We start from the raw sequence: 13159 nt of genomic DNA, 5'->3' as shown, positions 1-13159 counted from the left end.
GACAGCGAGGCGCCTGTGGTGACTTCGTTAATTTCAAGATTCAATCCGCCGGCTCAGTCTTTCGAAGGTGCTCATAGGGGTAGGGTGTGCGTGTGTGCGTTCATAGGGGTGAGTGTATGCGCGTGTATGTGAGCGTCTGCGTTTGTACTGTGTTTCTCAAAAAAAAAAAAAAAGACGCAAGAAAGAATAAGAAAAAGCACAAAAAATAATATATCCCTTAACCCGTTATTCCCTTTTGTGCCCAAAAATGTTAGCAAGCCTCCTCCTCCTCCCCATCTGTGTCATCCTCTTCCTCTTCCTTCTTTCTCTAAAAAAAGCTTCTTTGTGCTTATAAATACGCTACCCTCCGTCCCTCCGCCAGTTCCTCCGCCCGATCCCCTTCCTCTCCCCACCCGACGATCGCCCCCGCTCGTCCCACCGCGGTGGGCGATCGCTCCTCTCCTCCGCGCGCGCGATTCCTGAGGCGAGGCGAACCACACCAGATTCCGCCCGCCGGCCGGCTCACCTCCCCGCTTCGCCGATCGGATCGCGTGCTCCATGAGGTGACCATCTGCCAAATTCCCTCTCCGGCCGGGTTTTATTCGCGCAGGATTGCGTTGGGTACGACCGTGCCTCCATGCGTGGAAGCTAGGAGAAAGGAATTGGATTCTTGGGGCGACTGCGATTTCTTTAGTAACGGCGGAGTAGGCAGCAATAATGATTTACGAATGCCCCCAGCTCGCAAGTTTTGTTTGTAATTTGGTGGTAGAGCGAGCACAAGACTGCATGCCCATTCAGTTTGTTTTGCTCCGTATCGTTGATGATTTTCTCGTCTAAGGTTAGTAGTGACTATAATTTAGAAACTATTGGATTTGCCTAATCTGCTCAGCTTTACCTGCTCGTGCATTTGGTTTTGGGGGAAGGGGTGGTGGTTGGTGGGCGTTGAGATGCGCTTATGTTGTGTGTTTAGGTGGCACTATGATGCTTCTCTTATATTCTTAATGCGCAATATCCTCTCCATATTTTAAAATGGAACAGCATGTGCATGTGGTTAATGCAGAGAATTCTGCTCAGAAATGTGGGAATCTTGATTTCGCTGATAGGCACGAATATCTTACCGGGGCACTTTTGTGTGGTTGGGTCATTAATGGGGTTTGGGATGTTGCACCTGCAAACTTTTTGCGAGGTTGGTAGTTGTTTGGTTGGGCGTTTGGAATTCTGGTTACTTTTTGGCTAGTGTGGAAGTTGTGTTAGTTGCAATGACCCTCTCTGGATTTTATGGAATTGATTTTGTAAACATATAGGATAATATATGATTTTGTGTTCTGCTCTCGTAGTCTGGTTGCGCTGGTAATATAGCCCCAGGTACGATAGCAGGTGTTGGACAGTTGAAGAATACTTTTAGAAAAATGAGATTTCTTGTTAATTTGTGGTAATTAGTATTCTGGTTGTTGTTTTATGATGTGATGTTAGCTGCTCGTAGGTGTTTTCTTAATGCCAATTACATTATTTGCCATTACCGTGATACATTCAGTTTTTGGTGGCGCGACCCAGGCGGCCAGGAGTTAGTTCTCCAGCATATGGCATTCTGGGGTTTCCTTGGGCACAAAATAGTAATTAATCTGACTGATGGATTTTCATTATATTCAAATAGATGAATGATATTATCTTCCTTTTTTGGTCCATCACGTTCTCTTCTGTATATTCAGCTTCAAGAATTATGCATTGTATGAGAATTGCTCCCTTTTACATTACTAACACCAGTTTGAACTGTTGGTGCATCCCCATACTGTGTTTTCTTCATTATTTCAGCTTCATCGCTCCGATAGTTTTAAAATTTTGAATTCAGAAATTAATACCTTTAGTAATTGATGTATCATTTAAACTTCTGGAACAACCATTTTTAGATACATTTTTGGTGATATCATATTTATGTTGAGAGTAATTGAGTGTTGTGCATAGTTTTTCTAAGTCAAATAAATATGTAGTAATTATAAAAAAGAATAGTTCCGTGGAATCTGCTCTCTTGCATGAAGCAGTTTGCAGGGCATGAAATTGTCTTGTACTCCCTCTGTTCCCATGCTTATGGCGTAAAACGAAATTCAGTTTTTCGTCAAAGAAACAAGGCGCGAACAACGTTAGGTGCTGTTTTGGAGCTGTTCTTACAAAATTGCCCTCCTTTATTCGTGTCGCAGTTGAACCAAATCCTGCTCTTTTCCTTTGTCTTCCACATGCAGCGCCGCTTTTTCCTCGATAGACAGTTACGTGTGCATATTTCTCTTCTTGATGTGGTCCCGCAGTTAATGCGTCCAATAGGTTAGCCGTGCATGCATGTTTAATTGGTTGTGCATGTTTCAACATCTCACGCGGGAATTGATGTCAGAGAAGGGAAGGGCGTAGGAAGCAGGGGCGAGGCTCTTCCACTATGCACCTGCTAATTAGGGGTAAAACGGACCACACGTATTGAACCACACTCTCTAATCGATGCGCTAACAAGTATACGCCCTAAGCATCAGAACGGAGGGAGTATTGTAGCAATGATAGGATGTCTGTGGGATTAAGTGCTGAATTGTGCTGGTTAACCTGCGGTAAGGAATTAAACCACATAGCCGAACTGGTGATGGGTGGGAGGTTGTATGATTTTCTGTCATAACTTTTTCTTCTAATTTTGTATTCTTTCATAAAAATACAATTGTAAAAATATAATGTCTTACTATTTTTAAAATATGAAGTTTGAGATAGAATATGGGAGTATCTTGATCGATCTGTTATTATCCCTTGAGAAGTACAAAGAACAGCAATCACTTTTCCACCCAAAACTTTAGGGATTCTTTGGCAGAGATGTGAATGCTGATGCATACATTGTCACCGCATGTAAGAGACATATGCAGGCTGTTCACTTTTTTTTATATGGTCATAGCTCATCTGCTGTTTCCGTTCCTTAGAAATACCATCGACCATTATGGCTGTCAATAGATGGAAACACCTATGCCTATATAGTCATTGGATCTTGCCTTTGTCTTATTTTTCCTTAAAAGTTCATACTTATACTACTACATAATATGTCATGTGTATTTCTTGTTAGTGTCAAACTTACAGATGAAACTAAAAAAGACTTCCGTTTGATCATTTGTGTTAGGAACTACATGGTTAAAACAATTTTTACCCATTCTTTCGAAGTGGCCATCTTCTGTCTCACGTCCTTCCTTGTTTTACCTATAGACGACATCCACCGACCTTTGTTTGGAAGTAAATGGTTAAGCGAGAAAAGTTACTTTCTTTAATGTAGATCATGAAGAATTTTTTTTTGGGAGATTTTCCTTTGGTAAATCTCCTTAGTAATGGCATATTGCTTCATTCAGAAGGAGTATGAGTGAGCATGTCAAATGGGAGTGCCAAGGGCAAAAGAACTATCCTTTCTAGACCTACTGGCCTGCCAACGATATGGGCATTTATGCCCTTGAATTGGTAAGCCCTTTGTTGAAGTATCAGCCTCTCGGGAAATGGCCTTGCAATTGCTCGAAGTGGGAAGTAGCCACTTATGCTACATTAGTCCATGTCTAGCTTTCACCCTCGTTGAAGCAGAATTTTGTTCTCCATGACAACAACTGTGCATGTATGTTTATTGACAGGTCATTTCTTTCTCATTGTGTGCGAATAACAAATTTGGCATTTAATAATGCTCTTGAGTTAAATGATTTCACAGCTCTAATGGATTTGATCACAGAATCCAGTCTTTTAGCTTTCCCGATATATTTTTTCAGCCAGTATTATGTAGACTGACTGGAAAACTACTCTATGAATGGTTAGATAAAAAATCAGATGAAAAATTAAACAACTGTGAATAATTGGGGTATGTATGAATATGCATTATGCCATGCTAGGTTACTTCAGTAGGATACAGTCTGCACAGTTCATTGTGATGGGTTGCTGTAAGCAATAAATAATGATCTGGTGCAATTGTATGATAAATTATATTGCAATCCTACTTCAAACACATATTTCCTACATGAGAGAAGTCGAAATGACTTAATCTTGTGCTGTTGGCCTATAAGCCAAAACTTTAGGGATGCCATGGTCAAGACTAATTACCTTGCTTACTTATCTTCACTCCATGTTTGTGTGCAACATCTTCTGTAATGAACTTCGCTAATCATTCAAAATAATCTTCTTTAGTTTATCTGTAACATTTCTTTTATGTTATCACACAAGTTTGAGAATATGCAACTTCTACTATGTAATTTCCAAGCTTCTCATATTTGACATTGTGACCTAATAAATGTGCACTATAAAACTATTTTTTTTCATTCTAACATGGTTTCTAATTTGTTTTCAGGAAGAGGTGACGATAAAGCATAGTTGTTGACTTAGCTTGCAGTGGTTCTTTCTTGAAGCTAAGCCAAATATTAATTGGCGTTATGGCATATCGAATGGTATGTGCTCCACAAGTCATTGATCTCGAATCTGAGCGAGGGCATCCTCATGTTCATTCTGAAAATTTAATTCGCAATGGAAATGATTTGTCCGACCAAAGTGGTCAACATGCTGTCAGAGTTGTAGGAAATGCTGCGAACGTTGGTCTCCCTGATATGCAGGGTTACTACAATATGAGCATGAATCATCCACATCAACCTGTTCATAATTCTCCCCCGAATTTAGGTGTTGATTCAGGTCTTGTCCTCCCATCAAGTATGTACAACCCCTGCATGTCAACATCTATGAACAGATATGTCTCTCATGCTCATAGCTTTGGATTGCCTTTAAACCAAGCTGTCTCAGGAAGTATGGGTGAGAGTACCAGAAATGAAAATGTTGGCGAAAGCGAAACTGCTAGAGGATTCATCAAAAGGAAAAATGTTGCAGCTGCTGGAAGTTGTCATTTTGTTAATGGATTTGCAAGCTCAAGTTCATCCTCTCATGCATCTCAGAATCCTACACATAGGCCATGGGATCCTTCTTTTGAATCAAATGTTTTCCATAATGTCACACAATTCAACCCATCGGAGTACCAAAGTCGCAGCACTTGGCCATCCGTGGAGGGATCTTCCATTACTGGAACCAGTGGGTTCAACTCAATGGCTGCTCACCCAGAATCAGCACAGCATGGTAATTATACATTTCATCAATCAAGTCACCCAAGTCAGTGCTTTCAACCTGCCACCAATGCATGGGTTTCCCAGTCTGCAAATGGTATTGCTGAAGGAGTACCACATTGGGCATACATCAATACAATAACTAATGTTCCAGGTATGTGAGCAACTAATGGAACATAACTCACTTTCCTAGTGATAACGAAGACAGATTCAGAAAAAGTTATACTTTATAGGGATACAAGTCATTGTTCAATGCATCTTTTAGTTTGTGCATTGATGGCTAAACTAGTAGTTTAGCTTTATATGTTAAGAGTTTCAGAAGGCTAGGAAAATGGTCCCACCTACAAAATGAAATGTGGATACACAGCACAGAAGTACAATTGGTAACATTTTCCTTTCAGCAGTCAGATTTGCCCATTCAGGGACAATAACTGGTATCATTTTGCTTCCAGCAGGCAGATTTGCACATTCAGGGGCCACAGAAATAGTGAATGGAGGCTTTCATGAATATCAGAATGGCCCTTCAACCATTTCCCAAGGGCCTTTACCTTATTTTCATCAACACGCTGTGCATAGCATGCAAGCTCATAATCCGCTGGATCATACACGGATGCAAATCCCGTACCAACAATGCCACAATAATGGCGTGTTACATAGTGGGATAAATCATTCTGGAAACCGGCTCCACTTGGGTCCAAGAACACCAGTTCTCTTCTCTAATTCTGAGCGGTCTTTTGGGCCTCCACAACATCCATTCCTGGTGAATCCAGTTAATCATAGGAATGTAAGAATTCTGCCAACTCTGTTTAGTATGTAATTCACTTTATGCCTACCACTTGGTCCATTTCTGGTATTCAAATATCAAACAACTTAACTGTTAGGGTTGCCATTTGCTTTGTCTTCTGTAATGTGATATGTCTAGTACGTTCTTTAACTTTGTGGGTAATCTTGGTAACTCTTCTACGAGTTTTGCATATCCTGGACTTGTGCTTTAGTGTGTTTGTACCTTAATGCCTTTGATGTGCCAAGTTATGAAATGTTGCATCTTACAACCTGGAAAATTTTACCGACTTCTAAATGGGTGATGTCCTTCAAAGGATGTTCAGATATAGCTGAAAGCTGCCAGACTTTGAGTTATCTTGTTCTGAAAATGTTATCAAAGTTTTAATATTCTTGGGGATTTCTTATTGAGCTGCTTTAAGCCATATGTTGTTTACTAGATCCGTAAGTTATTTTCTTTGATACTTCTTGTGTTGTACGAATCCTGCAGGCCTACAAGTTTCTCACATTTGAAATAGCCTCATGCTATCTTTTGTTGCTTTTATTTCTGGACAATGGGAGGACAGCTATCTATGCATTTTGACTTCATATTTTTTACCATCCTGCCGCAAAATATTTGTTATTATGTTACCATGTTTTACATGTACCCTTCTTATGTAATCAATCTCTTCCGTCGACTGTATGTAATCAAAGCTGAACATGTCCTGAATACCTGCATGATCACATATAACCTTAATGGAATTGACTGGTGGGTTCTCCACTGATTGTTTCAGCAGATGAAGTCTTAATTTGAAATCCATTTGGGCAGTCTTCTTTAGAATGCTGAATATTTAGAATCCCCTGCTCTTTTTATGTTAAGGATGAGATGTGATGTGTAAGGTTCTTGGCTTATCATTTTACTGGGGATAGCGACTTAACTTTAAGTCCAGTTGTCCAACCTGCGTTAGGATGTAGACCTTTTGTAAATCCTCCATTTTTGTTTCTGTTAAGGACGTATATGATGCACATTCATATAACTATTGGTTGGCGCTGCAGCAGCGTGGTACAATGATGGATTTTTCGAGATTGTATGAAGTGTCAAGTGTTGTAGATGAGCATAGCGATATGCGACTAGATATAGACAGCATGACCTATGAGGTATGTAAAGCTCATTCAACGTCTTTGACTTAACATTTCATAATATGTTTCATCTGATTTAATCTTTTATTTCCATTACAGGAGCTTTTAGCATTAGAAGAGCACATCGGAGACGTCAATACAGGTCTGGCAAAAAGCCACATCGTAGATAAATTGAAGACTAGCTTATATGTGCCAGGGACATCATGCATGTCTCATCAGTCATCTGAGTCTTCCGCAGAAAATGAGGCGTGCATAATATGCCAGGTCCTTCACTTTCACCGTATAATTTGTTACCTCATCAAGTAAATTTTCAGTTGTTCTAAACTATGCATGCCATCAAATCTATGCTGAATTGTCAAATCGCATGCTTAACGACCTTGATCACTTGAACTTGGCCTGCTCATGGTAGTCTTGTGCCAATGTTGAGAACGCATCGAATCAATTCCAGTTTCTAGTTCTGAAGAAAGTGTTCCCATTGCATGTTGCAGGAAGAGTACAGGGCTGCGGACTGCCTTGGAATCCTGGATTGTGGTCACAGATACCATGCGGAGTGCGTAAAACACTGGCTTACGGTAAAGAACCTATGCCCCATCTGCAAGACAACAGCTCTGTGTGCGGGTAGAAGAAGCGGATAACGAGCAGGAACAAACTCACCAAGTTATTTGCTTCCGACAACAAAACATTCAACTCAATTTTGTACATAAAGAAGCGGTAGACCATTCTGCTACCTGTAATTTGTTGTTCGCTTATTGTGATTGGGGGAGTAACTCAGCTTCCTGAAACTGTACAGCCATAACATTGATCGTTCTATTCAAATGTAGAAAATGTTTAAAGTGACTCGGTTCGCCGTACATGTGTATCTAAAAGGAACTCTCATAGTGGCCTGTCCAGAATCTGAACTGTACATATATCTATTGGTTATTCTCGAACAAATAGAAACATGTGTTCTTCTGTACTGCTGTACATATTACAAAACCCCTCAGGAGCAGTTGAATGCTGGCTAGTCGTGCTTTGGGTATTCGCCTTCTGTTGCTCTGAATCGCGTCGTTTGCGCTCGGACAACAATGTTTCTGATGTGCTATCCTGGTTTGCGCTCGGACAACAATGTTTCTGATGTGCTATCCTGGTTTGCGCTCGGACAACAATGTTCCTGATGTGCTACCCTGATTCAACTATGTCGCACCGAACATGTGAGATTATGGTGTTGTCTCTCTTTTTTCCATCTTTTACAGAGTCATGGTGATGTTTCAGTGGCTGTAACGTGCAGATAGAAGACTTCCACTAAAATTATACTCCAATGTATTTTTTTTTATGTAGTTATAATGCACCGTGCTTCCCCAAATGTTTCTTGCTGCAAGAATCTTGCTTGAAGGATCTGCGCACCCATCCCAAGCCTCCATTTTTGTTACTAGAACTCCGCACCCATCCCGAGCTAAATAATGAGACGTGAAGACCAGTCGCGCCAACTGCCTAATGAGCACACGAAAATGAAAGGAGATGTGAAAACACACGAAGCCGGCCAGGTCAAGCCGGACAACAACATGCTAATATTCCCAGTTTAATTTTCTATGATTATCGAGATAAAAAGAGTGGTTGACACATGTATGTATACGGCTAGGCTGCCCGGTCACGGAGACGGAACCGAGACCTGGACAACGGCTGGATCGTCGTCACCATCATCTGTCGTCCAACTCCAATCCCCGCACGAAAGGCCCAGCAACCGCGGCGACCTCTTCGCCTCTTCTCTTCTACACGATACTTTTCCCCAAAGCAAACAACCCAACCGAAAGCAAGAGAAACGCGCCGCGCCGCACCGCACCGCGTAGCTCTTGTATCGCTGTAGCTCGAGCGGGGCGGTATTATTTAGCTCCTCGTACCGGCGCGCGGACGAGATCAAAACCGCCGCGAGCCGAATCAAGCGATCGATTACAGGTTGAGGTCTTGAGAAGAGAGATGGCGGTGGCGTACCGGGCGGAGGAGGAGTACGACTACCTGTTCAAGGTGGTGCTGATCGGGGACAGCGGCGTGGGCAAGTCCAACCTGCTCTCGCGCTTCGCCAGGGACGAGTTCAGCCTCGACACCAGGTCCACCATCGGCGTCGAGTTCGCCACCAAGACCGTGCGCGTCGACGGCAAGCTCGTCAAGGCGCAGATCTGGGATACCGCGGGGCAAGAAAGGTACCTGCTTTTGTCTTGCTCGCTACCTGTTTGCGGTATTGCTCCGCCCACTTTTTTCTTTTCCACGGTGCTTGTTCTAGGATTCAGTTCGATTGAGCTTGTTTCATCAGGACTAATTTGCTATGTTTAGTATTTGTTGAATTCAAGACTCGCGATGGATGTATTCTTTTCAAGCTCCTATGCTTGGATTGCCCAGAAGGAGTAATTTCAATATAGCATCAGGCGGCCCTCGTTCAAAACTCAATCTAGCAGTAACTGGGCATCAGGATTTTTCGTTTAAAGGATTGATGCTCATGACAAGTTTAAACACAATGCGCATGCACACGCATCCTTTTGATTGCTTCTTGCCACATTTCTATACTAACAAGTTGTTATTACGTGCTGCTTCTTCCTTGAGAAAATACAAAAACCACTTTACGAAATAGCCTGACTCGGTCTGCCTAACGCGCGCATCGTGCGCCGCATCATCTCCATCTTCCAGGTACCGGGCCATCACCAGCGCATACTACCGCGGCGCCGTGGGCGCGCTGGTGGTCTACGACGTGACCCGCCACATCACGTTCGAGAACGCGGAGCGGTGGCTGACGGAGCTGCGGGACCACACGGACGCCAACATCGTGGTGATGCTGGTCGGGAACAAGGCGGACCTGCGCCACCTGCGCGCCGTCTCGCCCGAGGAGGCCAGGGCCTTCGCGGAGCGGCACCGCACCTTCTGCATGGAGACGTCGGCGCTGGAGGCGACCAACGTGGAGGGCGCATTCACGGAGGTGCTGGGCGAGATCTACCGCGTGGTCAGCAAGAAGGCGCTCGACATCGGCGATGACCCGGCCGCACTGCCCAGGGGCAAGACCATCGACGTCGGCGGCAAGGATGATGTATCTCCGGTCAACACGGGCGGCTGCTGCTCCGCCTAGTTGCGGCCGAGGTTGTTGGGTGACACCGTGTGTGCTAGGACAGACAGACATGCATGATTTCAGAGGTTTGACGGCGGCACGTTGTTGCACTTGCATTTTGCGATCTGATGATTGTGTTGGGTCAGACGGTTGGGTTGGTTGATACTATGACTGATTGATACTGCTACATTGAACCGCGTATTGGGAAGACGGTGGACGTCGTGCGTGTGCTGTTGCAAGCAGTTGCAAGCCGCGGCCGGCGTATGTCTGTATTCAATCGGCTATTGGTGCCGCATCAGGTTGGTGCAGTTTAGCTTAAAGATACGCGTGACTTTTAGACCATTACTACTACTCCCTCTCTCCGATCAAAATTAATAATCACAGATTTAGAAAAAAATGTTCACTAAATCAGTCTAGATTTATTGCATTCACATTCACAACAACTAATTTGGATGAGGTGGGCGATTTGCGTGAGAGGCCGCTACTAGATTTTTCCCTCTTCTTCCCAATCTCCTCCACTGGCCAGGGCACTAGCCTTGGTCTCCTCTTTCTCCGCTCTAGCGGCGGCAAGAGGAAAGGGGCCTTGTGCCTCCGTTCTGGCCTAGTAGTTAGGGTTAGATTTTGTCTATTGTGGTGCACCATACTGGGAGCGGCGTTCGGGCTAATAAATCTGCCCCAACTCTGCTCCCACATTGGCGGCGATCTTCTGGGAGGTGTCTCAGAGTTGATGACAACGTATGCTGATTGGTCCTTCAGATCGGCAGCTTGGTCTTCTCACTGTTCTTCAGATCTAGCGAGATCAGTTTCTTGGTGTGTCGCTAGCGTTCGTTGCTATCCGCGACAACGTTGGCGGCCGGGTTAAGGTGGTTCTTCTGGAGCGAAGATGTTGGTCCGGAGGTGGTGGATATGCCGTTCTTCTCCGACTTTGTTGATGTGAGGTGACATATCTTGGTCCAAGAAAGCACGGGGACGTCCCAAGATCGACATGACACATCGACATGTGCCTCGCTGCTCGCAGCATCTTGTTCATCGACTCACAAAGCCTCGTTGGCGATGGTGCTTGTTTGGATTTTGCAATGGTGGAGGCTCGGCGTCTCTTCTTGTGCCCGTCTCGGCGGCGATGGAGTTGGGCGGTGGCTGCTTGCTACAATGGTTGCAGGAAACCCTAGGGATCGTTTTGTATTTTTCGATCATTTAGGATTTTATCTGCAATTTCATGGTAATCATTTTATTTTGGTTTGTCTTTTAGTTTCCACATGTGTTGCTTCATGTAACTTGATTTTCAATTAATCAAACCCGTGGTTGCTCAAAAAAAATGGATGAGGTGGTATCAATTTTCGTTCACCAGAGACACCGATGGAGGCTAGAAGCCCTCACTGATACGGTGAGGAAGGAAGGATATGAACTCGCAAAAAAAGAGGAAGGAAGGATATGCACAATTTGAGAACAGGATTCTGCGTTACGGGGATGTAGAACTACGGGGCGGATGCAAAGATGCCAAACAAACGAAATATCGCCGTGCTAAGTGTGAAAAAAGATTACTCCTATATTACTAGGCTGTTGCATGCCTTTGTGCTTGAGTGACATGGCCTATGGGCTTCGGCATATAACTGAATGTGTTACGATCTGGCAAACTGATAGATCAACACAACTTGTCCCGTCATTCATAAAAGAAAAGGTCCAGCCCAAATGAAGGTATTGCTTCTTCGATGGCAATAGGGGAGCTCCACCTAGAGAAAATCAAAAATGGGCCAGCCAATAATGTGGCCCAATAACACCTATTTATCTTGTTTCCTTAAACAATAATTTATTTTTTTGAAATAAGAAATAGTGTCAAACGTAATTTTCACATAATCAATTTACTAATAGAAACTTTTAAGTTAGACAAATTTTTTAGTATGTATTTTCAGATTTTTTGGTGCACTTTCCGATATTTGTTCATCTGTATTCAACTATTCATGCTTGTGGTTACAAATGTTCACCTACGATAAAAAAAATATGCAAATATTTAGAACTATTTATATTGATATTTATTTACCCTCATGTTTTTGAAAAGTAAAGTGCTCGTGACTTATAGTACCAATGTCCACGTGTTACATTAGAAACGATCATGGCTTCTAAAAAGTATATTCATTTATTTGCCATAGAAGTAGGAAAAGCATTAATGAATAAATAAAAATTGAGGACACAAATAATAGATAAAAAAGTAAATAATAAAAGTAAAATAGGAAAATAAAATAGAAAAGAAAGAAAAACAGACAAACAATGAAAAACGAGTTAGACGTTACCGGGCCACCTAACTTGCAGAAAAAAAGGTGTGCATTGACTCCCCTATTTGCCGAAATGGGTGACTATTAGGGTTTGACGTCCTGGGACCTGAAGTTGATGCCCCTTCCACTTAACCCATCAAAATAAATTATTTAACAAAAATTCAAGGATAAACACATATTCCAAAGTAAATAAATAAGTTCCATCTCCTAAACCTACACATGCCAGATCTGGTATCAAGGTATTATTGGCCTGCCATACATGTCATTGTACATGCCGGCAAAGATACAAAAAAATATTCTAAAGGCGCCAGATAGCGCAGTTCATAAATTTCGTTCTAAATATTATAAGGTAATATCAAGATTTTTCTTCATAAACTCAGTTGTTGATGACTCCATATAGTGGAGAGTAAACAATATATACGTCGTCCAAAACAAATATCAAGATCTCTATTAATTCGATAAAGGAGTATAGAAATCGACTTTTCATCCCAATCTTTAAAAAGGTTCTTCCAAATGTCCGGGCAAAGTAACTTTCCTCTGCTCGCTACGTGGCGTGAGCAGTGCGCCGATGAGAGATAGTTGAGCTCCTAGTTTGTGTCTATAGTGGTGCGGGGCACGGTGGGTGGTACATGCAACAACAAAAAAATTGACTGGGCGGTACATGCACCAATATTTTTTGCCTTGAAAGTTAAACTAGAACATCTTCCGGACCATTGGTTCAATTATGAATTATTTTCATTGTTGTGTTTCTCACCTTATGTTCATATGTTTGGTGATTTTGTACGTGACGTGTACTTCCCATGTTAGTGTATGTACTCTACTCCCATGTTAGTTTGTGCATTTTATGT

The 13159-nt window shown here is 42.7% G+C and overlaps 2 protein-coding genes across 6 annotated transcripts; both read left to right on the top strand.

The window, feature by feature from the left end:
- The first annotated feature begins 278 nt into the window (after positions 1-278).
- Positions 279-7864, top strand: LOC124666876 (probable E3 ubiquitin-protein ligase ZFP1). Of its 5 annotated transcripts, none has more exons than XM_047204203.1 (6): positions 279-542; positions 4316-5226; positions 5528-5856; positions 6843-6989; positions 7071-7235; positions 7460-7864. In XM_047204203.1, exons 2-6 carry the CDS (start codon positions 4398-4400, stop codon positions 7604-7606), a joined length of 1617 nt encoding a protein of 538 aa, XP_047060159.1. In that variant the 5' UTR covers positions 279-542; positions 4316-4397; the 3' UTR covers positions 7607-7864. The 5 variants fall into 5 exon arrangements, with proteins under 5 accessions (XP_047060159.1, XP_047060158.1, XP_047060162.1 ...); XM_047204202.1 differs by having other exon boundaries at positions 5525-5856; XM_047204206.1 differs by having other exon boundaries at positions 280-542; positions 5525-5856; positions 6891-6989.
- A 1049-nt stretch (positions 7865-8913) lies between these two features.
- Positions 8914-10171, top strand: LOC124666877 (ras-related protein RABA1f-like). The gene is made up of 2 exons (XM_047204207.1): positions 8914-9148; positions 9630-10171. The coding sequence occupies exons 1-2, from the start codon at positions 8925-8927 to the stop codon at positions 10060-10062; spliced, it is 657 nt and encodes a 218-aa protein (XP_047060163.1). The 5' UTR covers positions 8914-8924; the 3' UTR covers positions 10063-10171.
- Positions 10172-13159: the final 2988 nt, after the last annotated feature.

This window comes from Lolium rigidum, chromosome 6 (assembly GCF_022539505.1).
Source record: "Lolium rigidum isolate FL_2022 chromosome 6, APGP_CSIRO_Lrig_0.1, whole genome shotgun sequence".
NCBI lineage: Eukaryota > Viridiplantae > Streptophyta > Magnoliopsida > Poales > Poaceae > Lolium > Lolium rigidum.
Note: the sequence above shows the minus strand (reverse complement) of the source record. Positions and strands in the feature narration are given on the sequence as shown.